Genomic DNA, 27,367 nt, shown 5'->3' with positions numbered 1-27,367 from the left:
GTTAAAGTGCGCTAGCCGCAACAGTCCAGCCGCTGTACTAAAATTCGTATATAACCCGGGCATCTATACTCCGTATCTCAAGCAGCAAAGCTCAATACATAATACTAGGGTAAGCGAAAGGGCATTTTAAATTAAGGTATCAAGTTAAAAACGATTAACTAACTATTCCAATTCTTATTGTTACTACAGGATGAAAATACTGTCTTACTTCAGTAGATAAACTCGTACTACCTACCCCTAATTGCATGCTATCTAAGACACAGCAGTTTTTACAGGCTACAGCATTTGATGTGAAAGAAAGATGCTAAAGTATACGGGAAACAAGAAAACAACAACAATAATTGCAAGCAGTAAAGACGAATCCCCAACTGAGTTTCATTGTATCGAAACGTGCCTTTTGTTCCGCCTCATCTCACAAGACAAGGTTCAAAATATCCTCTTCAGGAGCAAAAATAATTGCAGATAATGCAACAGCGAAAAAAGCTGCCACCTCCTCGCCTTGGGTCCTCGAAATACGATCCTCCCAAAGCTCCAGGACGATTCTAAGGGCCTTAGGCCCATCAAGAACTCTGATGTAGACGTCATACTATAAAAGAACGTTAGCATTCCGATTCTCGTAGGCAAGCAATTGCTTCAAATACCTCTACTGGATCTTCTCCACCTCGGTAGATAATTGATCCTTCATCTTCAGACGCTGCGGATTCAGCCCCCATCCTTTGGAAAGAAATAGCAGTGTTAAAAAGCTCAGCCGCGTCTGCACGAGGAAGAATCTTGGTAGAATTTGCCGGCGCATACGTTTGATGTGGTAAGCAGTTGGCGTAATCTTCTTGTACATCCTTCAGGATCGCCAGGACGGTTCGTGGTTTATCAAGGTGTATGCGGCAGGGGACCAGGGATATCAGTGGTCCAAACATGCTATTGACTTCTTCAACGGGTACATCCCGACCTGAGGTAAGCATGCCCAAGCAAGGTACCGTCGATCCCGTATACCGTTGCAAAACAAGAGCCCAAGCAACCTGGATAACAGTGGCTGTTGTCACTTCCCATTTCGCACAGAAGCTGTGTATTCTCTCTGCATCAATACCCGCAACATCAACTGAAAAGGTGCCATTGTCCCTTTTACTGCTACCTGAAGTGGGCATGAGGCATGAAGGAACGCCATCCAAATATGTTGGCCAAAACTCAGGGTCGGCTTGATCCGACTGTTGTTGGATGTATTTGATGAATTCCGAATGCAAAGGGGCGGGTGTGTTAGCGTTGCCATGGTATACCTGGATAAAGTCACGAATCAGGACATCAACAGAGTGTCCATCTATGATAGCGTGGTTAATCTCGATACGAAGATAAGCGCGGGCATTGTCGAGCTGAGAGATGGACAGGTTATGTTGGAGGCCGCGTTTGCCATAGCCAGCTGAAGGCTGACAGTTCTTCTGTTTGCTATTGGCTCCATTCCCATTTGTGTAAGGAATATATGAGATGCTTGGAACAGGGTTCTTTAGTACAACATGCATTGTGTTAGAGCTCCCTACTATGCCGGTGAGCAAATGTGCACGCAATAATGAGTGGCGCTGCACAATGTCACGCCAAGTCCGCTCGATCCTGGATAGGTCAATTCGGTCACTGCCACCGGTGGCGAGTACCTCGAGCTCTAGTACAACCCGATAGGTCTCTGGGTTTTTGGCTTGGGCAGCCAGAATCCGTTCCTGGACTGGCGTACACGGGTATATGTCTTCGATTTCAGCCATGGTCATGCCCAGCTCTGGCAGCACATTGGTTTGGAATTCAGTCAAGTGGTCATACGATGAAAAGGCCATTGGGTAGTCAGCCAGCGTCCATTGTTGGCTTTGTTGTGGCAGCAGTGCCGCCATGCTTTGGAGAAGAGACTGATAATGCTCTACCCACGTACTGATCTTGGATTGGTGGCGGGCATTCTTGGGATATACAATCGATATAGCCAGGCGCCCCTTGTCCACTGCTGCTAAGACGTCGAATAGAGCATATCGCCGCACTCCGGACAAGGATGTTGGGTCACAACCCTCTGGCAAAGGGAGCGGTTCGAAGAGTGATGCACCTCGCTCCAGTTGTTGATATGAACCGGCAAAATTTAGTAGTATCTCGGCAGGAAACCCAGAAATATTCGCCTTGGCCTTATTTTGGTCTGCAAATCTCGATGTGAAATACAGCCAGCCATTCTTTGATAGCTTGCGGACAAAGTCCTTGGTCTGGCGGATTGTGTCATCCACAGAGCTACCTTGAGCAGTGGGCACATGTACTGGGAATATTGTTGTAAACCAGCCTATGGTGCGAGTGATGTCGATTTCGATGTTGTCGTCCCACGTCTCTCGGCCATGGCCTTCGCTGAATATTGCCGGCGCTTCACGATCTTCGAATACATTGCGGAAAGAGTGTGCAAGAGCGGCCGCTATCAGCTCCATGGGTCGCGTGTTGAATACTTGGTTGCAGTCGTCGCCGAGAAGCGCCGAGCTGGTAGCATCATCTAGAACAAACGACTTGGCCGTAGTAGCACCGGTGACATTCTCATCACTTTGTATACCCCAATATGATAGAAGCGGCGGTGGGACTTTGACGGCCTCAAATTGCTGACCCTTGAGATGCTCCGCTGCAAACTGCCCCTGTAGGTCGCACCACGTGCGAAAGCTTGTCGTAGCAGGAGATTCCAGCTTACCAACGCTCAAAAACTCCTCCAATTCCATGAGCAGCACACGCCACGACACGAGGTCGATGACGAGGTGGTGGACTGTGACAAAGAGCTTCTGGCTCTCCGTGTCATCTTCATACAGAACTGCCGCGAGAAGAGGGCCACTCTCAATGTCGAGTAATTCACGGCATTGGCGAATACATTCCGCTTCTCCTGGCCCTGAAATTATTGCATTCGAAGCTTTCTTTAAATGGAACGAGCCAGAGACATCGTTAGTGATGCGTTGTTGCCATACTCCCTCACTTGTCTGGCTAAACCGGGCGCGTAGCATGGGGTGTCTTGACACGATGGTCTCGACAGCTTGTGCCACAGACGCGAATGGAAGCACTTTGCGTAATTTGAGGAGAAAGTTCTGGTCGAAACACCTGGTGGGATTGGGCTCCAGTTGAGTGTGAAACTGTTGGATGGGACCCAGCTGGAATGGCTGGCCATCGTCGTGATTGTCTGTAGTATCAAGACTGGATGAGTGCCTAGGCACAAGAGCAGTCGCTGCTAGCCGAGATATCGTTTTTTTCCGGAGAATGTCTGCGGTTGAGATGTCAATCAATGAGGAACGAGCAGCGGCAGAAGCCTGCATGGCTGTGATCGAATCGCCACCGAGACGGAAGAAGCTCTCATCTGCTCCGATGGTAGCCGGGTCAATGTTGAGAACGCGTGCCCAGATCTGCTGCAATGCCTTCTCCGTCTCTGAGGATGGAGCTCGCTTGTTGGCAAGGCTGCTGCTCTGCAGTTCGGCTAGCCGTTGCGTGGAGAATTCTGCCCCAATGCGACATAATAGCCCCCGGTCTGTTTTGCCCGAGCCGTTAATTGGAATCTTGTTGACGGCAAAGAAGACTTTGGGTACCATGTAAGTGGGTAGTTGCTCAGACAATTTGTCTTCTGCTTCCCGACTCACGTTGATGACTTGTGCCTCATTCGATGTTAACTCTTTGTCTAGGACGACGAATGCCGCAAGTATAGGGGTTGCCCCGTCTCCTCCAGGCACGACTATCTCCGCAACGACCTGACGAAGACCGGGAACACATGATTGTACATGATACTCGACCTCTCCTAGGTCGACCCGCTGCCCGCGAATTTTGACTTGGTTATCCTTACGGCCCATATAAGTCAAGCTACCGTCCGGATTATATCGCACCAAGTCTCCCGTCTTATACAAGCGCCCACTGCGACCGCCTTGGAGAAGCCAAGGAGGACTCTCAATGAATGCTGCCGCCGTCTTTTCTGGGTCATTAAAGTAGCCTCGAGCCAGAATTGGACCTTCGACTAAAAGCTCACCAATGGCACCGACGGGGGCGAGACGGTTAGCATCGCTGGGTAACACCACCCAGCACACCGAAGCCACGGCTTTTCCAATACATGAACCACTGCGGTCATTGCTGGCGCTGATCTTATTGATTGAACAGAAGATAGTACTCTCTGTTGGGCCATACGCGTTGATTCGCGAAATATGCGACCACCGGTTGAAGTCTTGGTCGCTAGCGTTTTCTCCAGCCAACACGATTGTCTTGACTGATGGGGTCTGCCTTGGATCTACAAGTCGCGCCACTGATGGCGTAAGCGACGCCAGATTGGCTTTCATCCTCTCGATGCTTCCCTCTAGATCGTTGAACCTCTCCTCATTGGAAGGCACACATATACATCCCCCGTAGATGAGGGTAGTTAGCACCTCCATGATGCTTACATCAAACGTGTACGAGGTAAACTGCAGCACTCGTGTCTGTCTGTTGAAGCCAATTTCGCGTCCATGGCTAACGCAGCTAGTACTAACGGCACGGTGATCGACCATGACGCCCTTGGGTTGCCCCGTGCTTCCAGATGTAAAGAAAACATAGGCTGCAGAGGAAGGTTGCGGGTGCGAGGCTCGTTGAGTTCTCAATCTTGTTGGCAAGTTCTGGATGTTCTCGCCATCAACAGAAATAACGGTTCGGCCAGGAGCTGCAAGCATGGCGGTGTAGCTATTTGACGACAATACCATCTGCGTGCCGATCTGAGTAAAGACAGCTTCTCTTCGACTTGAGGCCTGTGTCATGTCCAAAGGAACAAAGGCTCCACCAGCCTTGAGAACGGCAATCATAGCAACGACCGCCCACTTGGACTTGTCAAAGCATAACGCTACCATGGACTCTGAACCTACACCTATATCGATCAAATGTTGCGCTAACCGGGTTGCCTGAGTATCCAGCTCGCTGTATGTTAAATCGCCATCCCAGGCACATATGGCCGCTGCCTGTGGGCAGGCCAAGGCTTGCTCCTCTATGAGATTATGGACACACTTCTCCACCGCTGTGGGCACCGCGCTGTTCCATAACCACAATTGTTTTCGGTCAGTTGTAGAAAGAAGGTCAATATCAGCGATGGTGATATTTTGGCCTTCAGGAACCGATGCTAACTGCTCTATGATATGGTTTAGCCGCTCTAGCATAGCTTCAACGTTCCATTGACTTATAGCTGTCGAATCGAAGATGACCTCAAACTTGGCCCCATCATTAGTTAAGGAACAGGTGAGATTTAGAGCATAGGTAGAAAAGCTCGTCACTTCCGAATCACTCGTCCATTGGCCAAGGTCTCCACCGGCCAGTTCCGTGATATCCGCCTCCTGGCTAGGCTGAATAACAAGTAGTGATTGAAACTGGCAAGCTCGACTAGCTTCTTCGGATATCTCTCGAATCCTTTGCAGTCCAGCTTGCTCATAAGGGATCATTTGAATAGACTGTTCCTGTACCTGACGGAGGAAAGCAGTAACTCCTTGGGCTGCAATGGTCTGAATCCGAACTGGTACTGTTGCAATAGTAGGTCCTGCCAAATCTTCAATACCAGCGACCGCTGCCTTGCGTCCAGTAACAGTGGCGCCAAAAACAACATCATTTGTCCCTGAGTCGGCAGCTATTACTAGCGCCCAGGCTGCACGAATAATATTAGCCACGGTAATAGTGGGATCTGAAATAGGTGGTAATTGAAGTTGACGCTCTGCCGTGCTATTGGCTGTCATTATAGTACCTGATGGCGTGGGGAACGGCGTAGAATCATAGCCTTTAAACTCAGATCGCCAATAATCATTGAGAGCCTCTGTATTTATACTCTTTAAGTATCTGGCAAAATATTTAAAGTCTTTAAAGGCTGGCTGAGGTAACCCTTTGTAGATTTGGCTGATAAGCTGAGGGACCCGGGCAAGAAATTGCCCATCATAAAGTGCGTGATGTACTGTCCAAACAAACCAGGCACGTCGCAATTGTTGCGTCTTGTCTTGTATTATAGCATAACGAGAGAGAGGGCGGCCAAGGCCCATCAACTCTGCAGCATCCTGCTCGAGGAACGTACTAAGAGAGTCTCCGCTGGCCCACTGCATATCTTCCTTGATTATCACCTGAACCAAGCCAAATTGCTCGTCATGGATAATTCGTGTACGAAGAATAGATAGGGTTTGCACAGCTTGCTCCCAGGCATAGCGGAACATCTCCAGGTCGACATGTTCTGGTAGGGCCACGATGATTCGCTCGACGTAGGCGCCAGAGGATTGAGTGGTCAATGAAAGAAGACCCTCCTGCAGTGACGTGCAGGGATATGCGTCTTGAATTACACTTGGCTCAAGATGACAAGCAGCCGCAATACGGTTACGGGAGAGTGCCACGTCTTCGCCAAGGAGGCTGAACTCCTCGATCTCATCCGATAGCTCGTCCTCTATACGAGGGGATAGGCTTGCTAGTGCTGATAGACGTGGGTTGCGGAAGATGTCTGCAACAGAGATTGCTATGCCGACGCGACGAGCTTCAGAAACTAGTTTCATGGCTGCAATGGAGTCTCCACCCTTTCGGAAGAAGCCATCGTCAGCACCGATAGAAGCAATATCGATATTGAGAATGCGAGCCCAGATCTGCTGTAATGCTAACTCTGTTACTGTAGTTGGAACTCTCTTGCTGGGTCGAGATGAGCTCAGCATCTCTGTGAGCTGTTGTGCCGATAGGCTATCTCCGGAAGAGCTGAGATCCACCTTGCCAGAGCTATTCATCGATAGTCCATTCATGGTGAAGTAAATCGACGGGATCATGTGTGCTGGCAGCCGCTCCGCTAATTCGTCGTCTAATGCGGCAGAGATGGTCATTACATGGATCCCCTTAGGTCTATCCGGCGACTCTTCCATGACGAGGAATGCCGCCAGCATAGAACTGGCTTCGTCGCCGCTCGGCACCATGACTTTAGCGACAGCTCTTTGGACTCCTGGAACGCTAGCTTTGACGTGATACTCGACCTCAGCCAAGTCCACGCGCTGCCCACGGATAGTGACTCGAGAATCGCGACGTCCAAGATATATGAGACTTCCATCTTCGCTATATCGGACCAAGTCACCCGTCTTATAGAGACGGCCGCGCCGGCCTTTGTGCCCAACAGCACCGCGTAAAAGCCAAGCTGGGTCTTGAACGAATGAAACTGCCGTCTTGTCTGGATTGTTCAGGTAACCCTGCGCCAGTACTGGGCCTTCAATGACAAGCTCACCAACAGCTCCTGGCGGTGCTAGTCGATTTACATCTCCCGTCTCCGTAACCCAGAATACCGCACCTACAGCCGTGCCGAGAGAGAATCTGTCCGACATGGCCATGTCGAAGTTATGAAGTGAGCACATTGTGCTTTCTGTATGTCTGTATGCGTTGCAGACTGAAGCGTGATGCTTCCATCGGCCAAACACTTGATCTTCGCAGGTCTCGCCAGCAAGGATAACAGTCGATAGCGATGGAACCCGGCTAGGTTCAAGCAGCCGGCTCACAGTGGGAGTTAGAATACAGAAGTTAACGCTGTGGCTATTGATGAAGTCTTCCAGCTGGTTGAGTCTCTGGTCTTCTGATGGCACACAAACGCAGCCTCCATGCGCAAGAGTTGCGAAAATTTCTAGCATGCTGACATCAAGGAAATATGGTGAGTATTGCAAAATGCGAGTATGATCGCTAATCTTCATCGATCGTGCGTTACTCAGACAACTGGTGGTATTAGCTTGATGGTTCACGACCACACCCTTCGGTTGTCCGTCACTGCCAGATGTGAACATGATGTACGCTGTCATCTGTGCCTCAACAGGTGCCAAAATGGCACTTCGCAGTGGCTCCGGTAGACTTGCAACGTTTTCCTCATCGACGACAACGACGACTCGGCTAGGTCTCGTCATCATTTTGGCAAACTGAGCCGAGGTAATGATCAGCTTGGCACCGGTTTGTGATACAAGGCGCTCTCTTCGATCTGCTGGTTGCGAAGGATCGATTGGAACAATGGCACCGCCAGCCATCATCACCGCTATCATGGCGACCACTGTCCACCTTGACTTTCCGAAAAGCATGGGTACCAATGGCTGCTGTTTTCCAACTCCAAGACCTACCAGGACGTGCGCCAGGCGTATCGACTTTTCGTATAGCTGCGCATATGTAAGCTTTCCGTCCCAGGCGCAGATAGCCATCTGCTCGGGCCGCGTAGTTGCCTGATCTCCCACCAGCGTATGTATACATCTCTCTACCGCCGCAGGCACTGTGGCATTCCTCGACCATATCCACTCATAATCAGTAGTCGAGAGAGTATCGATGTTAGACAGAGTTCTGTCTGAGGTAGCGGATGCTAGCTGCTGTATCACACAGCCAAGACGCTCCGTCATGGCCTCCACGACCCACTTGCTCACAACAGCCGGATCGAAAATAGCATCAATCATTAATCCGTCAGGGCTCATGGTACAAATTAAGTTGAGTGCATATGACGCAAAGTTTTGAATGTCCATGTCCCCTATCCAAGTGCCGAGTCCTTTATCAAAGGTATCCATATCCTCCTCCGGAGCCGGCTGAATAACAAGCAGGGTTTGAAACTGACAAGCCAGATGAGCCTCTTGAGAGACATTCTTAATTCGTTGTAACCCTGCCTGCTCATAGGGTATCATTTTGATTGATTGATCTTGAACCTGGCGAAGATACGCCATCACTGTCTGCGTCTGGTGCAGTTGGACTCGCACCGGCACTGTGGCAAACGTCGGTCCCGCGATATTCTCAACACCAGCCAAGTCCGACTGACGCCCAGTAACTGTAACTCCAAAGACGACGTCCGCCGAGTTGGAACAGGCTCCCATGGTCAAGGCCCAAGCGGCTCTAACAAGACTAGCTGTGGTAATATCGGGCTCTGCCCTGGGAGGGAGATGAATCTGGCGCCGGACAATGGAGCTAGCTGCCACGGGCTCTGATATTAATAGAGGCGCCGGGAATGGCGTAAACTCATAGCCGTCAAATTCAGATCGCCAATATGTATCCACAGCCTTCATGTTCATGTTCTTAATATATCTTGAAAAGTACTTGAAGTCTTTGAAGATTGGCTGCGGCAAGCCCTTGTAGATTTGATAGGCGAGTTGAGGAATCTGGCTAAAGAATTGGCCATCGTATAGCACATGGTGTACTGTCCAGACGAATGAGCAACGCCTTTGCTTGGATGACGCTTCTTCTTCCACGATAATGGCGTACCGGGAAAGCGAGTGGCCAAGACCCATTGGCTCGGCGGCATCTTCTTGGATGAATTTATCGAGGTCCTTTCCGCTACGCCACTGTATATCTTCATGAACAACTGCCTGAACAAGACCGAGCTCTGCATCTTGAATGATGCGTGTACGTAGGATTGGCAGCATTTGCGCGACCTGTTCCCAAGCATGGCGGAAAAGATCCATGTCCACATTTTCCGAAAGAGTCAAAATAGAGCGTGTAGTGTAGGCACCGGCAGACTTGGCCGTCAGAGAGAGTAAACCTTCTTGTAGTGGCGTACATGGGTATGCATCAACGATCAGTTCTGGGCTAAGGTTACAAGCGGCAGCGATGCGGCTGCGGTGCTCCGTGTTGTCATTTCCACCTAATAAGGCAAATGGCTCTAGCCTCTCCAGTTCATTGGACGCAATGCTAGATGTAGATGTAGATGATACGCGCGCGAGGGCAGATAGTTGGGGATTGTGGAAGATATCAGCAACGGAGAGAGCAATATCAGCGCGGCGGGCTGCGGCCACCAATTTCATTGACAAGATAGAGTCACCGCCCAAATGGAAGAAGCTATCGTCTGCGCCAATGTCAGATGCATCGATATTGAGGATACGAGCCCAAAGTCCCTGGAGTACAAGCTCTCTCGCCGTAGAAGGTTTGGGCTTGTTGCGGCGGGATCCGCTCAGCTTCTCTGCGAGCTCTCGCGTCGAGAAGTTGGCACCAATGGCGCGAAGCTGTCGGCGATCTGTCTTTCCTGAGCTGTTCACGGGCATTTCCTTGAGGGTAAAGTATATTGCTGGGTCCATGTATTTCGGTAGTCGCTCTGTCAAGTACCCGTCAGCCGTAGCAGAAATCCCGAGCACGCGGGCTCGTAGATCCCCGTCCTCATATAAATTGCCATCAGCATTGTCTTTCGGTATATAATCTTCCTGCATCAATAGGAACGCAACAAGTGTAGGGCTTGCGCCATCGCCAGCCGGTAGGATGACCTCGGCGGCAACCTCACGGACACCATTAACGCAAGCCAGGATATGGTTCTCGACTTCTCCCAGCTCCACACGCTGCCCACGAATCTTGACTTGGTTGTCTTTGCGGCCAATGTAGTTCATGCTACCATCCGCGTTGTATCGCACCAGATCACCCGTCTTGTAGATGCGGGCCTGTCTACCTAGGTGGCCAGGGGCGCCCACCAGCAGCCAAGACGGATCTTGAATGAAGACGGCGGCGGTCTTTTCTGGGTCATGTAAGTAGCCTTTGCCGACAATTGGGCCCTCTAACAAGAGTTCTCCGATGGCTCCAACGGGGACAAGCCGATTGCTGTCAGTTGCATCAACCACCCACGTTACTGATCCTGCAGCATAGCCGATATTAGTCGCATCATCGTCCATAGTGAAGCCGCGCTTGACCATAGACTGTGGAGTACATTCGGATGGGCCGTATGTAACGACGGAATACATGCCGTCGTGCCAACCTGTCACATCTTCCTTCTTGGCAGGCTCTCCACCCATGATAACGACCTTCAAGTCAACCAACAGGTCACGGTCCAACGTCCTAACGATCGACGGTGTTATATCGACCAACTCTGCCTTGGACGCCACCAGTGAGCCAGTCAAGTTATTTTTGCGATCCCAGTCTGACGGCACAACAAGACAGCCACCAGTAGCCAGGCTAAAGAAGATGACCTCGATTGACGCGTCGAAGGAATACGATGCAAACTCATACGACCGCATAGATTTGACAAATCCTATGCGGCCAGCTTGGTAGACGGTGGCAGAGCAAAATGCACGATGTGTAACAAGCACGCCCTTTGCCTTTCCAGTGCTGCCGGAAGTGAAGATGACATACATGGTGGAGGAAGGATTCTGTTCGACAGTGGGTGCAACGGATGACTCTGAGAGGCTATGAAGATAGTCGCACCCAATAGAAATGGTTGTCTCTGTAAGATTGGAGTGTATTGCGGCTTGCTCAATAGATGAAATAACCAGTTTGGACTCGGTCTGCTCAACGATGGAGCGAAGACGAGCCTCCGGCAAAGAAGGTTCAAGCATTACAAAAGCAGCACCCGTCTTGAGCACAGCTAGCATCGCCACAACTGCCCAGCGTGATTTTTCGAAGCACAGCGGCACAATAGTATCGTCATTGGCACCGATTCCAAGGGTGATTAGATGCTGAGCCAGTCGAGATGACAGGTCTCCAAGCTCGGCGTAAGTTAAATCTCCATCCCAAGAATTCACGGCGGGTGCATCGGGCTGGCTTTCAATATACTCATCAACCATGTTATGGATGCATCGCTCCACTGGTTCCGGCACAGATTTGTTCCAGTCCCATACCTGCTTGAGATCCTGAGACGTTACCATATTGAGTTCTGCAAGTGCCTGCTCGGGCCTTGCTTCGGCGAGTTGATGCATCAGGCTTGCCAGTCGTTCAAGCAACTTACGCACCAACCATGGCTGGATCATCCTCGAGTCAAATGTGGCCGCCGCGTTAATCTTGTTCGCACCGAGCTCTACTTCCAGCACTAATCCATATGATGAAAAGCTTTCTGCGGCTGCTGCCGATCCTCCCCATTCACCAAAGACGCTGTTGTTTGTGGGGAGGTTATCGTCTACAGGCTGAATCACCAGCAGATTTTGGAATTTACAGCATTCCATAGTGTCGACGTTGAATTTTGCAATCTGCTGGAGACCAGTCTGTTCGTATGGAATCATGTCCACGGCAACACTTTGTGTTTGGTCCAAGTATGCAGCCACCGACTGCTTCAGGTCAGTACGAATCACGACGGGAACTGTCGCGATTGTTGGTCCGACGATATTTTCGATGCCAGCTACTGGCGCATTTCGCCCAGTGAGAGTGACGCCAAAGACCACATCATCTGAGCTCGTATGGTGGTGCAGGACCAGGGCCCAGGCTGCTCGGATCAATGTTGATAACGTGATGTTGCCAGGCGTGCTGGGAACCGGGCAATCAAGGTCGACAGCTGAGTCTGCCCTTGGTTCATGCAGCACAGACGTCTGCAAAGGCAACGGTGGGAATGCCTCCGGGTTGCACCCTGCGAACAGAGCCTCCCAGTACTTTCTTGCTCCATCTCTGCGCTTCATGGCAACGACATCTTTGACGAAGAGGCTGAAGCTCGGCCGCCGGACGAGTTGAATGCCTTGGTAAGCATCCTCAGCTGTTTTCAAGACCTGCGGCAGCGACCAGCCATCATAAAGTGCGTGATGGATGGTCCATACAAACCACCTCTGCTGTGTGGATGCATCACATATTAATGCGTAGCGAGCCAGTGGTTGGTCAAGACCCATCAGCTGCGATTGATCTTGCTGAAGATAGTCGTCTAAGTCGTCTGCCTGATTCCATTTAATTCCGCCCTTTAGCACTACTTGGAGTAGGCCAATCTGTTCATGCTGGACGATTCGCGTCCGAAGAACCGGCGTCATATGCACGGTTCGCTCCCAGGCCTCACGAAACATATGCAAGTCGACCTCTGAAGAAATTTTCAAGACCTTTTGCCACACATAGGCACCGGGTTGTTTGGTTGTCAACGCAACAAGTCCCTCCTGAAGAGCAGTGCAAGGATAGACATCTTCAATCTGCGATACGTCCACCTTCAAGGTATCGGCAATATCGTCGCAGCAGAGGGAAACATCCACAACATCCTCAATCAGTGAGAAGTTCGGCGCATAGTCCAAGGAATGGCCATTCATATCTTGCGGGATTGCTACTTCGGCCATCTGTGCTAGTGTTGGACAGCGGAAAATATCCGCAACTGAAAGTAATAGATTGTCCTCATTAGCCTCTGCAACCAGCTTCATAGCTCCAATCGAGTCACCTCCCAGATGGAAGAAGCTGTCGTCAAGGCCAATGATTTCAGTCAAATTGAGCACTCTAGCCCAAAGTCGTTGCAGCTGATGTTCAATGTCGGTAGTGGGCTGACGCTTCTCACCACGATTGCTTGCCTCTAAGAGTTGTTGTGCCGAAAAGCTGGCACCCATCTCACGTAGGCGTTTTCGATCAATCTTGCCGGACGTTGTGGTTGGCATCACCGAAAGGGCAAAGTATGCACTGGGCATCATGTAGCCTGGCAAACGAGATCTAAGCTGGCTTTCCATGTCGGCCGATATCTCCATGGCCTCTATATCAATGCCCCCTAAGGCTGAGGCAGCCTTATCGACGCATATAAACGCCACCAGCATTGGACTTGAACCATCTCTTTCTGGCACCACGATCTCTGCAGCAATGTGACGGGCGTCCGGCATGCATTCTGCCAAACCGTGTTCTACCTCTCCCAACTCTATCCGCTGCCCGCGGATTTTGACCTGGTTGTCCTTGCGGCCCAAGTAGCTCAGGCTGCCTTGCTCAGTATATCGCACTAAGTCACCAGTTTTATAGACTCGACCGTGTCGACCAGGTATCCCGCCGGTAGGGGCTCCGCATAGGAGCCAGGCGGGATCCTCGATGTAAGCCGCGGCGGTTTTAATAGCATCGTTCAGGTATCCTCGGCCAACAATGGGTCCCTCGACCACAAGCTCGCCAACTGCGCCAATGGGCAGCAATTTGCTATGGTCGTTTGCGTCGACAATCCAGCTCACCGAGCCTACAGATTTGCCAATGACAACGGGTCTCTCTGAGCTAAGCTCGTCCATTACAGCAAAGACAGTGGTTTCGGTAGGACCATAGCCATTGTATAGTTGTACTGGCGGTTGTCGGTGTTCCCATCTCTTCACGTCGTCTTCAGTTACTCGCTCTCCGCCCAAAATAAGTGTTTGGAGACTTGGCACGGACGCAGGCTTTATGAGGCGCGCGACTGAAGGTGTTAAAAATGTCAGATTCACACCCATAGCACTCATGCTTTCTGGAAGACTTTCAAGACGATCTTTGTCTGATGGAACGCAAATACATCCTCCGTAAATAAGAGTGGTTATGATCTCCATTATACATGCATCAAATGTATAGGCTGCAAATTGCAAGACGCGTGAAGATGTGTTAAATCCAACCCTAGCACCGTGATACCAGCAACTAGAGCTTAAAGAGCGATGCTCAATAACAACACCTTTTGGCTCTCCAGTACTTCCTGATGTAAACAACATATATGCGGCAGATGAAGGCGTTGGCATCATTATTGGAACAGCTTGCGATACAGGCTCCCACGCCGCCGAATCGCCGCCGCTAACAGTAACAACCTTGCGGCCACTGCCAACCGGAATGGAACCAGAGTATTTAGCAGACATGAGAACGATGGTAGCATTGGTCTGGTCAAGCAAGAGATTTTGTCGGCGCCGAGAGGAGTGCGCAGGATCAAATGGCACAAAGGAGCCGCCAGCTTTAAACACTCCCAGCATGGCCACGATTGTCCACATGGATTTTTCAAAAAACAAGGGCACAAAAGATTCGTGTGTAACACCTTGCTTTATTAAGTGATGGGCCAGGCGCGTGGATAATTCGTCGAGCTCTTTATAGGAAATTTCGCCATCCCATGCAGTGATTGCTGGCTCTTGTGGACGCTTCTTCACCTGTTCACCGATCAAGTCGTGGATGCACCGCTCCACGCCGGGCACACTGGTATTTCTTGACCATATTTCCTCTCTTCCAGAGGGCGTGAGCGTGTCAATGTCACCTAATGTTTGGTGCGGAGCTGTCTCTCGTACCAGTTGTTGCATGACAAAGTCCAACTCTTCCAACATCTTCTTCATCAGCCAGGGTTCAACCACCTTCGAGTCAAAATTGGCATTCAATTTCACACCATTGTTATCTGAGCCACAGGTCAAGGTAAGCGCATATGAAGAAAAGCTGTCGGCGCCGGATGCCAATCGCCACTCTCCAAGGCTGTCAGTATTAGCCAGCCCTTCGTCTGGAGGCTGCACAACAAGCAACGTCTGGAAATTGCATCCCCGCTGGGTGCCTGCATCTATCTTGGCAATGCGTTGTAAACCAATATGCTGATATGGAATCATTTCAATGGAAGCATCTTGCACTTCGCGCAAAAATGTGGATACCAATTGAGTTGGCTCAACATGGACCACAACTGGAACAGTAGCGATTGTTGGTCCGATGATATTCTCAATATCAGCTACTGGCGCATTACGACCAGAAAGAATCGCACCGAATACGACGTCCGTGGAACCTGTGCGCTGCTGATGAACTATCGCCCACGCGGCTCGCACCAGACTCGACAGAGTAATATGGCTATGAGCGGGAAGACGCAGCGCGCACATGTGATCGGCGGAGGAATCGGCTTTAGGTTCTCGGATAGAAGTGGGAAGTGTTGGGAAGCTTTGCGGCTCGCACGACGCAAACATCGCTTGCCAGTATGCTTCGATATCGTCTTCCCTATTCTCCATGAGATATTTTACAAAAATGTTGAAGCCGGGGTTCCGCGAGAGCGTCTTGCCGTTGTAAGCCTGATTAACTGAGGCCAGTACTCGTGGCAGAGACCAGCCATCGTAGAGGGCGTGGTGTATCGTGAAGGCGAATTGCCCCTGGCTGGAGGAGCCGTTATTGATGAACGCATACCGCACCAAGGACTGGCCTAAACCCATGGGCAGCGATAGATCATCTTGGAGGTATTTGTCAATATTGTTTTCTTGACCCCATCGAATTGACTCTTTTACAACCACTTGAAGAAGCCCTAATTCGCTATGTTGTACAATCCGCGTCCGAAGAATTGGATTGCTCTGGACCGTTTGTTCCCACGCATCCTTGAACGCATTCATATCAACGTCTGACAAATCCAGGACTTGCTGCAAAACGTAGTCGCCCAGATTTTTAGCTGATAGCGCCATCAGGCCTTCTTGAAGGGCGGTACAGGGATACATGTCCTCAATCATGGCCGTCTCAAGATTCAGACTCTTAGCTATATCTGCACGCCAGGTCGGCAACTTTGGGCTACTGCCAAGGAGTGAGAACGCAGGCACCTCCTCCATGCCGTCATTGCTGGCTACTTCTGACAAGACTCTGGCCAAACTGTGCAATTTTGGATGCTGAAAAACATCGGCAACGGAAAACTGCAGGCCCATCAAGCGAGCTAAAGTAACCAACTTCATCGCAGAAATAGATTGTCCGCCAAGGAGAAAGAAGTTGTCGTCCAGGCCAATGACTTCAGCACTAACATTGAGCACCTGAGACCAAAGCTGCTGCAGTCGAATTTCGACGTCGGTCGTCGGTTGGCGCTTCGTGCCCAAGGCAATTCCGCGCAATTCCGCCAGCCGTTGAACAGAAAAGGAAGCGCCAATCTGACGCAGTCGGTTTCGGTCTATCTTGCCAGAGACTGTCATAGGCATTGCCACGAGCTTAAAATAGACAGTTGGAACCATGTAACTGGGTAGATGGCGAGCTAGCTGATCTTCCGTTTCAGGTGGCACGGTAATGATCCAGATACCGACTGTATCATCCACTTGGACCCAGGCACCAGCGGTATCAACAGCATCTAATTTGGCATCCCCCCAGCATACAAAGGCTGCCAACATGGCACTTGATGCATCATTTGCTGGCAAAATGACTTCGACCGCAATCTGGTGAGCATCCAGGCACTGCTGCACCTGGTACTCAATTTCTCCCAGTTCAGCACGTTGGCCACGGATCTTGACCTGGTTGTCTTTGCGCCCGATAAAGCTCACGCTACCGTCTTCATTGTACCGGGCCAAGTCGCCAGTCTTGTAAAGGCGAGCGTGGCGGCCAGGTATTGCGCCGCGGTCAGGGGAGGTCTCAGTCACGCCTCGAGTTAGCCAGTGGGGATCTTGAATAAAGACTTCGTTTGTCTTCTCAGGACGACAGTGATATCCTCGACCAACGATTGGTCCCTCGATAAGCAGCTCACCAACCACGCCAATGGGCACAAGCTTATTGTGGTCACTAGCATCAACAATCCAGCTGACTGAACCGACGGCCTTGCCAATACATCCCTGATCTACAGTATTCGAGTCCATAGTGTTTACCATACATCCAATAGAGCATTCCGTGGGACCATAACCATTCAGAAGTGTTCGACCCTCATCACTCCACATAGTATAATCGCTGTTTGCGACTCTCTCGCCTCCGAGGATCAGTGTCTGCAAAGTCGGTACGCTCGATGGCTCGATGTGACGTGCAATAGATGGCGTTAAAAAGGCCAGGTTGATTTGCATTGCATTAATGCACTGGGCCATGTTGACCAAGCGGTCTTCTTCTGAGGGTATACAGATGCACCCTCCATATATAAGAGTTGTCAAAACATCCATCAAGGAAGCGTCAAACGTATAGGCGGCAAACTGTAACACACGTGAGGAGGCATTAAAGCCAACCCTGCCTCCATGGGCCCAGCAGCTAGTTCCTACTGACCGGTGCTCAATTAAGACTCCCTTTGGCTCTCCAGTACTTCCAGAAGTAAATATCATATAGGCAGCGGTGGTTGGCGTTGGCGGAGTCAGAGAAGTTGCACTTATCTTCGTCCATTGTGAAGTACTTTCAGGGCCAACAGAGATAACTTCGCGATTTGCGCCAAACGGAAGATCAGCGTACTTTGGAGAGGTAAGGATAAAAGATGCGTTAGTCTGAGCTAGAAGACCCTCTCGACGATTCGGAGCCTGCGATGGATCCAAGGGGACAAATGCGCCTCCGGACTTAAGTACTCCCAGTATGGCCACCACAGCCCACATCGACTTTTCAAAACACATGGGCACAAACATCTCCTTTCCAATTCCCTTAGATTGAAGATGTCCAGCCAGGTTTGTCGATAATTGATCCAACTCGGCATAAGTCGCACTGCCGTCCCAGGCGCATATGGCCGGCGCTGCTGGATGCTGGGTTGTCCGATCGTCGATCAGCTCATACACACAACGTTCAATGCCTGCCGGCACATCGCGATTCCAACTCCAAAGGCGTTCTATGTCCGAGGGGCCTATGATTTCGAGATCCTGCACGTTCCCATGTGGTTGTGTGGTAAGGGCAGACATGGCGACGCTCAGGCTTTCCGCAACCCGCGCTGCCTGCGTCGCAGTCATGATTCGATGGCTATATGATACTGTGACGGCGAGTCCTTTATCACTGGTGACAGCGTTGACGTGTATATCGTACTATTTGAATCATTCGAGTCAGTTTGGTCTGGACAGTGAGAAAGAAGCGTAACAGTTGGCACCATTAGTGGCGGTGAAGATTTACCTCTGTTGGATCCAGTTGATCTATATACTCGAAATTGATTTCGCTAGTATCAATTTCATCTTTCCTGCCATGGTTTTGGAAAGAGACTCCGCTATTGAAGAGAGCAATGGCTCCAAGATTCAACTCAGAGTGAACAGCAGACAGTGGGAATGACTGGAATGGCAAGCTCTTCCAGGTGTCTTCCTGAACATCTCGCAGTAGCTCAAGCACGGTTCGAGATGTGGCGAGGTCGACACGGCACGTTAACATGCCGATCAACGGTCCGACGATATCATCTACGCCATTAATAGGCAAGTCACGTCCCGAGGAAAGATTTCCGAAACATGTCATGGTAGAGCCACTGTATCGACTTAAGATGAGTGCCCACGCCGCCTGGACGACTGTCGCCACCGTCACCTCCCATTCTGCGCAAAAGTCGAGTATTTTCTTAGCATCCAGATTTGGTACGTGGATGACACTGTGCCTGACTTCTTCGTTTGGGCTGCCATCTCGTAGCGAGGGGAAGTAGCAGGGCTCTACACCCGTCAGGTACTCGGACCAGTATCGGCGGCCTTCTTCGTACGGCTGTTTAGCCAGATAAGAGATGTAATTTTTGTATAACGGTGCATCTGAATCGAAACTGCCGCTGTAGGCTTTTTGTAAATCGGATAACAGGATATTCTGGGTGTAACCATCCGAGATGGCGTGGTTCATTTCAAGGTAGAAGTACGCCGATGTATCGTTAGGCCCTTGACACAAAGTAACATGATGCTGGAGGCTCCCCCGTTGGTAACTGTTGAGACCGTATCGTTGTCGGAAGGCCTCCACACTGGAGGCGCCATCGCTATTTGGAAGACATGTAATATTGGGCTCGGGATTCTTTAGCAGTATATGTGTGAATTGGGAAGTTCCTGCAAGGTTGTCGACAATCAGGGCGCGGAGAAGACCGTGTCGCTCAACAACATGTATCCAAGCATCTCGTAGCCGATCCAGATCAATCTTGGCCTCAGGTCGAGTAGGCACAACTTCTAGTAGCAAAGCTACGCGATAGTTCTCCGGGCTTTTGGCTTGGCTTATCAGCATGCCTTCTTGCATTGGTGAGCAAGGGAATACATCTTCAACATCGCTAGTTTGGAGAGAATCTAATTGAGGTAGAAAATCATCCCGGAATCCATCGAGGTCCGTATAGCTCTCAAAGGCCAGCGGAAAGTCCTCAAGGGTCCACTCCGTAGCCCGGCCGTGGAGAAAATCGGCCATTTGTGTCAATGTAGCCTCGTACTGTTTAAGCCAAGTTGTGATACTGGCTTGACGCTGGACATCCTTTGGATATGTAAAGCTGACGTCTAGATAACCCTTGTCAACCGTTACCGAAACTTCAAACAGTGAGATTCTTCTTGTCAATGAAGCGGACTCGGGACTGGAGCCGTCTGGAAGAGAGAGTATCTCAAACAAGGCATCTTTTCGCTCAAACTGCTGGTAGGCCCCAACATAATTGAAAGCAATTTCGGCGGGAAACAACGACATAAATTCCTCGGCTGACTTCTCCTCAATAAACCTCGACGCGAAATAGAGCCATCCGTTTGAGCTGAAGCTGCGAATGCAATCCTTGGTCTGGCGGATTGTCTCTCGCAAGTCTTTTTCGGCACCATCAGCCAGCTGAACTGGGAAGACAGTTGTAAACCATCCTACTGTACGCGAGAGGTCAATGCTGCTATCCCACGGCTCACGGCCATGCCCCTCACAGAAGACAGGTGGCAGGTTGCGATCTGTAAAGGCGATACCAAAGGAGCGAATCATTGCTGATAGAAAGAGTTCAACCGGTCGGGTCTGGAAGGCGTCGTTGCATGAGCCCATGAGCTTGGCCGTCAAATCTCTCTCAAGTCGGAAACCCCGGCTTGTGGTGCCTCCCCAAAGATTGCGAGCTGCATCAACGCCCCAGTAGTCTGGCATTGGTGGCCTCAGTTTGAACGGGAGAATATAGTCAGAAGCAGATTGCTGCGCAGCGAATTCCGTCTGCAGATTACACCATGTCTGAAATGTAAGGGCAGGCGGAGCAGCTATTGACCCCGCGGTGAGCAGCTGCTCCAAATCCTGGAGGAGGATTCTCCATGACATCAGGTCCACGACAAGATGATGGATGCCCAAGAAAAGACTCTGTCCATCAGTATTGTCGAAAAGAGCAGCTACAAAGAGCGGACCTTGCTCAATATCCAGTTTCTCGCGCCTCCGTGCAATGGCCTTGGCCATGTCGCCTAGACTCAGGTTCTTGAAATGGGAAAATTCGTAAGTAGCAGTGTTATCAATACTGATCGATTGCTCTAAATGGCCTCCTTGCCCTGGGCGGAAACGAGCACGGAGCATTGGATGATGTTCAATGACGGCGCTACATGCCTTCTCAATGTTGGCCGGTGTTATGCGTCGAGCGAGTCGAAGAAGGAAGCATTGGTCAAAGCAAACTGCTGGATTGGGCTGTAGGTGTAAATACAGCTTCTGAATGGGACTCAGCGAGAATGAGCGACCCGGTTGCTCTTCTGTTGTTACAGATAGCGATTGAGTCATGGTGAGTGTCGATTTATCGGACAAGAGACGTCCAATGGTCTTCTTTCGAAGTACATCAGAAGTCGATATGTTGAGCTGAAGAGCTCGCGCGGCAGAGGAGACTTGCATTGCAGTTATGGAATCACCTCCCAAGCGGAAGAAGCTATCGTCCAGTCCCACAGAAGCTGGGCTGATGTTAAGGACGCGTGCCCAGAGATCCTGCAGCTTGGATTCAAGCTCCGTGGTTGGCTGGCGTTTCTCGGTGCTATTACTATTCATATCCGCCAGTTGTTGGGCTGAGAAGGACTGGCCCATCTCTATTAGTTGCTTCCGATCAGTCTTTCCGGATGTCGTCTTGGGCATCTCCGCCAGAGCGAAGCAGACACTTGGAATCATGTACGCTGGCAAGCGGTCGGCGAGCTGATACTCCATCTCAACCACCCGTATACTGCCACTGTCTTTGTTTTGATCAGCATCCAAGCATAGAAAAGCGGCCAACATTGGCTTCGAGTCTTTTCCTTCCGGCTTGATCAATTCCACGATGATCTCGCGTGCATCCTGCAGACATTCTCGCAGATGGTGTTCAACCTCTCCTAATTCCACGCGCTGTCCTCGAATTTTAACCTGCGTATCCTTTCGGCCAACGAAGATTAAGCTGCCGTCTTCGCTATAGCGGACCAGATCCCCTGTTTTGTACAAGCGACCCGAGCGACCTGCCTGCTTCAACCAGCGAGTGTGGTCGAGAAACACGGCCGCTGTTTTACGGTCATCGTTCAGGTACCCCCTACCAACAATTGGGCCTTCAATCAAAAGTTCGCCTATAGCGCCCATTGGAGCGAGTTTGTTGTGGTCTTCTGAGTCGACAATCCAAGTGACGCAGCCCAGGGGAGCACCGATATAGCCTCTCTTTTCTGCCAAATTGACATTATCCAGTTGGCCTGTTGTGCAGGAAATGGCACATTCGGATGGTCCGTAGGTGACATAGACCTGTTTATCAGGTGTCCATTGCCTGATATCAGCATCATCCAGCTTCTCTCCTCCCAGGACGATGGTGCGTAGAGTCGGGACGGCTGATGGTCGGATGAGTCGCGCCGTTGATGGCGTCAAAAGCACCAAAGTAACGTCCATCGAGTTCATACTTTGACCAATATCACGCAGACGGTCCTCATCAGACGGAATACAAACACAACCACCGTAAATAAGCGTAGTTAGTGTCTCTTGGATTGATACATCAAATGTATACGCCGCAAATTGATAGGCACGAGTTGTGGCTGTAAATCCCATTGCAGCTCCATTATAGCGACAACTTGTGCTCACGGATCGATGCTCTATTACTACGCCCTTGGGTTCGCCTGTGCTACCAGATGTAAAAATCAAGTATGCAGCTGATGTTGCCTTTGGTGGAACGCGGATAGAGGCTGCTGCTGCTGCATTTCCCCATGACAAAGTACTGTGGTCGCCAACTGCAACAACAGTACGGCCTTGGCCAAAGGTCATCTCTGCGTATTTTTCCGACGCCAGCACCACTCGCGCATTGATTTGGTTAAGAAGGCCGTCTCGCCTACGAATGGCCTGCGTAGGATCGAGGGGAACAAATGCACCTCCGGCCTTGAGGATACCCAGCATAGCTACCACGGTCCACATTGATTTCTCAAAACACATGGGGACAAATACACCAGGTTGAACCATGAAATTTGTTGTGAGATGATGAGCCAAGCTAGATGAAAATTCATCCAGCTGACGATATGTGAGAGCGCCGTCCCACGAACATACGGCTGACGAATCGGGACTCTGAAGGGCCTGCTCTTGAACCATTTTGTGAATACACTGCTCCTCCGCTGGGGGAACCTGGCTGTTCCAGCTATAAATTTGTCGTTGTTCTGCAGCCGTCATTGTCTCAATTTCTGCTACAGTCTTGCACGACGTTGTTGTAGACTCAGCCAATTGACACATCACTAAGTCCATTCGCTCCAGTAGCCTGCTCACCAAGGGTGTATCGATAGATTCGGGATTGAAGATAGCCTCCAGTCTGATATCTTTGTCCAAGAGGTAGCACTGAAGCATCAGCGCATATGTTCCCACTACCTGCTCCTTCGACGAGGTTTTCCAGCTTCCAACTAACTCGTCTGTACACAAATCGTTTTCCACTGGCTGAACCACAATGGCAGTCTGAAACGTGCATGCCCGCTGGGTATCTTCGTTTATCGCAGCAATAGCCTGTATGCCCATTTGCTCATATGGTTTCCTCTCAGCTGCTCCACGCTGTATTTCTTCCAATAATGTGTATATGGGTTGTGTCTTGCCGAAGCGGACACGCACAGGGATTGTGGCGATGGTAGGTCCGGCGATGTCTTTTATGCCGTCTAGTTGTGCATCTCGTCCAGAGACAGTCGTGCCAAAGACTACGTCGTTCGAACCCGTATGGCCACCTGCAACCAGTGCCCAAGCCGCTAAAATGAGTGTCGAGTTTGTGATGCCTGGAGGCCGCGTCTGTGGCCTGCGGAATCGGTGCTCCGTTTTCATGGCCTTTCTGGGTTCGGAGGTAGGTGGTGGAGCTGTTGGGAATTGTATAAAATCGTTTCCTTGGAGCATTGACTTCCAATACAGCTGAGAATTGTCGCAGTTCTGCGCCAATGCATACTGGACAAACGAGCTGAAACCTCGCGGTTCCGAGAGCTGGCCGCCACGGCAAGCATGGTTGACCATACTTGTGATTTGAGCCAAAGACCAACCATCATACAGAGCGTGGTGGATTTTCCAATTAAACAGCGTCTTTCCATTGTCAAGTTCAATGATTGTGTAGCGAGAAAGGTCTTGTCCAAACACCTGCCCGATAGTTTCGTCTTCGGGGCTAGTCGTCTTGAACTGCCCTGTCCTCGACCACCGTATTCGTTCTTTCATGACGACTTGCAACAAGCCTAATGTAGAATGATGCACAATTCGCGTGCGCAGAATTGGCATTCTGCTCACGACCTCGTCCCAGGCATTGCAAAATGCATCAAGAGACACACCAGATGCCAACTCGAGGGTGGCGTGCATAACATAATCGCCAGCATGCTTTGTGGTCAAGGACAAGAGTCCCTGCTGTATTGGTGTACACGGATATATATCTTCGATCAATTCGCCTCTGAATCCGTATTGTGCCTCAACTTCTTGGAGAATTTCGGCTTTGGATGTGCCTAGTAAAGAGAATGGTGGCAGCTGGCCATTTGCGTGGCTCGCCTCCGAGAGTACGTCGGTTGGCATGATGTGATATGGATGGGCGTAGTAGTTTGTGTGTAGTTTGTAGCTTTGTTGGAGAAAGACAACGGCAATGAGATGTTGTCTAGATGTTGTCTAGACGTCTGAGTCGCGTAGAGCGTGTTGTATGGCTCGTACGCACTACGTCATTCGATCAAAGAAGTTTTGAGGAAATTAAACAAAGGGCGACGTTAAAGGACCTCTAATTGTCCTAGAAAGTAACAAGGCTGAGGGATTGATTGTACTTGGCAACCTCAGGACTATGGCTACGCGGAATACTCTAACATTACCCGCTAATTTTGGAGCTATGGCATACTATAGGGGTGGGGGTACTGATATCTGTGCCAAGTGAGATTTAACTTACGGGTGGCGTGGGCTATAGACTCGATCCTCATCCCTAAGTCCAGTCTCTAATACGCCAGCCAATTTCTGACTGCGCTTAACTTCCTAGGTACTCTGTGCTCCCTACATGTGATTAGCAACGCCTAGTACCCATCTCTGTACGATATCAATGGTTTTCTATTTTACTTTCTATTTCCATATTTTCCTCATTCTCTCTATTCAATCAATAATACCGCAACAAGAAAAGAAATGTGTCAAAGGCTTGTCTACTTTTATTACATATCGTCACCCAGCGTTATTATCACAATTGTCAACACACTCGTGACCATTTCATATCCTACCCTATACCTTACTCAATGCCTTGCACCGTAGTGTGTTTACTCATCGCGACGTGCTTATTTTACCCCACATCACCATTTCTATTTCGGAGTCCGTACTACTCCACAGCTTACGCAAAAGATCCTAGGCCATAATAAATCGCGGGGTTGGCTTTGGAATCTACCCGGTCAAGCACTAGTGTACCGAGATAGGTACGGGATCATCACCCCTGCAGACGAAAGTCCCTTGAAACCCGCGAGCTAACGACTTTGACGGATGAGGTTATCAAGGTAGAATAAGGTGGCTCCAATCCAGCACCTACTATTTTAGGTTTACCGCTTACGAGTAGCTCAGATCTTCAAAACTACTGGTACAGAATCTGGAGCAGAAAGATATCCCGGGGCTAGAGGCAAGGCCTGGAAATCCCGAGGCTAGAGGCAAGACCTGGAAAATCCCGTCTCACCGTCCGTCTCACCGTCCGACTGACCGCAGATTGTTCCGCCTAATCCCGCCGAGAGTCCTCCTTACTTCCGCGTTGTCAATTTACTCCGTTTCAAAGCTAGCTATCTGTGACATAGCTTCGGCTTCCGTTTTCCGCTCGTGGCTTGGCTTCGTTGACCCATCAAGGTCGCCAACATACCGCATCTTGCCGAGCGATAGGCCAATCTTAAAACAAACCTAATCCTTGCACCAACTTCCAGGTTCGCCTGTGGATGACATCTCGTTGATATACGATTCATGGATTTTGTTTTGTATCCTGTACGTTTACAGTAGTCACCGACATTAACCCTGGTCAGTAAATATGTTGTGAGGCTTAGATAAACGCCCTGCGTTGTGATAGCGTCTTACTGTACGTATGTACAGGTACTTGCTTGTAGTTGTACAAAGGAATACCGGCTGTTTTAGACCCGTGTGACCAGTAAAAGGGGGTGCATGCAGTAGTCACTTGCATATATCCGATTTAACCTCTCTTTGAGACCTAACGTTACAAATGTAGCTAACAGAGTTTTCATTCGGTGTGATATCTTTATATCTAAACCATAAATATTTAATATATTAGGAATTCTTTTTCCACAATGACTTGCACTTAAACTACTTTCAAATTTTCAAGTAGAAAATAAAATAAAGTAGAATCATTTTAGCTTATCACTTATAAATGCCATTGTTTAATAAATCCTTAAGCACAACACTTACCATAGGCTGCTAAGAGTGTTAGTATTGCTCCTTACACTTGCTTATAGGGGAATGGATCTCTTAAGTACATATATAGTCAAGCTAGCATTCTTAATCCTTTTTTACGAGTATTCCGGATATGAGAAGCGAATTGTGAAATCACAGGCCGTCGCTTACCTGTCCAAGCAGGTGTATGCTACTAAGATAGGTAAGCCCTGGTTATTCTTTCGTAAATTTCTACATTTCACCCATCGCAACCTAACACAGTAAAGCGTCAACTTGGGCGTAATCCGGCCAATCCAAGAGATAGTATTCCGTAACTACCGAGTGTATATGCCATAGTCTCACACGCTTGCATCATGATGGAAGCCAGGCCAGTGGGGCCTGTAACTAGCTAACAAAATAGGTACGCACTTGTAGGGGTGTACTTATCTGTGTTGAATTGGTGGTACCGTATAACCTCGCAACATTCGCCTGTGGGTCTCCCCAGTATTAAACCTTGTTTTCGCTCAGAGAAGAACGAGGCTAGCTTTCCTTTCGTTAGCAATTGCTATCATTTGGGACGGTCCACAGGCGAATGTTGCGAGGTTATACGGTAATACGTTGAAGCCACCAGTAGATCCTTGACTACTTCCTGCTCGTAGGCCGAGAAACTAGGATTTCCAATGCCAGAGTAGGGATTACCCCGTACTTTGAAGTGACTGATTTTCGTTACACGCAATGAACATATCTGAGCCTAGGCTTAGGAGCATCAAGGAGACAACAAGTCCCTTCTCACCCATGTCCGACCATCCGCTATCATCCCTTTGAGCGGGTGGCTGCCAGTCAGCTTTGCTACGGGCAGTTGAGGATCATGTGTCTAGATCCTGGTCAATGTCGTAAGGAGGCAGATTGAATTCGTATGTAGTCACGTTGTGTCATGGCTAGCACAGGTTGGAGCTAGTCGTTACCAAAGAGATACTTATAGGGTCGCTCGGGACCTACTACTCTTACTTTTTTCACCTGCCATAACATCTACCGTTATTCATTCCTGAATCCTCTACATCCATCTACTTCAGTTCAACTTCAAATCGAATCTACAATGCATTACATCAAGTCTGTCGCTCTCATTGCGGCCCTGGCCCAATTTGGAGCTGCTCTTCCAACTCCTGCCCGTTAGTATTTACCTATTGTGTAACCTCAGTTAGTTCATATTGCTGATATTACTCTAGCTGTGGCCGTTGCTGTGGCCGATGCTGATGATCAGGTCCGCAACAGCTGGTCTAAGCGTGACGCCGATGATCAGGTCCGCAACAGCTGGTCCAAGAAGGATGCTGATGACCAGGTCCGCAACAGCTGGTCTAAGCGTGATGCTGATGATCAGGTCCGCAACAGCTGGTCCAAGAAGGATGCTGATGATCAGGTCCGCAACAGCTGGTCCAAGAAGGATGCTGATGACCAGGTC

General features: G+C 49.9%; 2 protein-coding genes across 2 annotated transcripts in view; one reads left to right on the top strand and one right to left on the bottom strand.

Moving 5' to 3' along the window:
• Positions 1-201: 201 nt before the first annotated feature.
• V8C40DRAFT_285144 (non-ribosomal peptide synthetase) lies at positions 202-24,260 on the bottom strand. The gene is made up of 4 exons (XM_083222304.1): positions 18,334-24,260; positions 9,199-18,248; positions 642-9,099; positions 202-586 (listed from the first exon to the last, which is right to left on the bottom strand). Exons 1-4 carry the CDS (start codon positions 24,094-24,096, stop codon positions 413-415), a joined length of 23,445 nt encoding a protein of 7,814 aa, XP_083076018.1. The 5' UTR covers positions 24,097-24,260; the 3' UTR covers positions 202-412.
• A 2,417-nt stretch (positions 24,261-26,677) lies between these two features.
• The window catches only part of V8C40DRAFT_236921 (uncharacterized protein), a 1,094-nt gene continuing 404 nt past the window's right edge, over positions 26,678-27,367 (top strand). The window contains exons 1-2 of the mRNA XM_083214146.1: positions 26,678-27,077; positions 27,135-27,364. Coding sequence (XP_083076017.1) covers positions 27,005-27,077; positions 27,135-27,364 — 303 coding nt within the window. The 5' untranslated portion in view covers positions 26,678-27,004. The remainder of the gene's footprint in view (positions 27,078-27,134; positions 27,365-27,367) is intronic.

The sequence above is a fragment of the Trichoderma camerunense genome (assembly GCF_050948025.1).
Source record: "Trichoderma camerunense strain CBS 138272 chromosome Unknown V8C40scaffold_4, whole genome shotgun sequence".
Taxonomy (NCBI): Eukaryota; Fungi; Ascomycota; class Sordariomycetes; order Hypocreales; family Hypocreaceae; genus Trichoderma; species Trichoderma camerunense.
Note: the sequence above shows the minus strand (reverse complement) of the source record. Positions and strands in the feature narration are given on the sequence as shown.

Bases quoted from the DNA above. Each gene is read 5' to 3' on its own strand.
- V8C40DRAFT_285144 (XM_083222304.1), bottom strand. From the start codon at position 24,096: ATGCCAACCGACGTACTCTCGGAGGCGAGCCACGCAAATGGCCAGCTG. The intron at 18,249-18,333 runs GTAAATCTTCAC...TGATTCAAATAG, and splicing joins ATCAACTGGATCCAACAGAG to TACGATATACACGTCAACGC. The intron at 587-641 runs GTATTTGAAGCA...GTTCTTTTATAG, and splicing joins GTGGAGAAGATCCAGTAGAG to TATGACGTCTACATCAGAGT.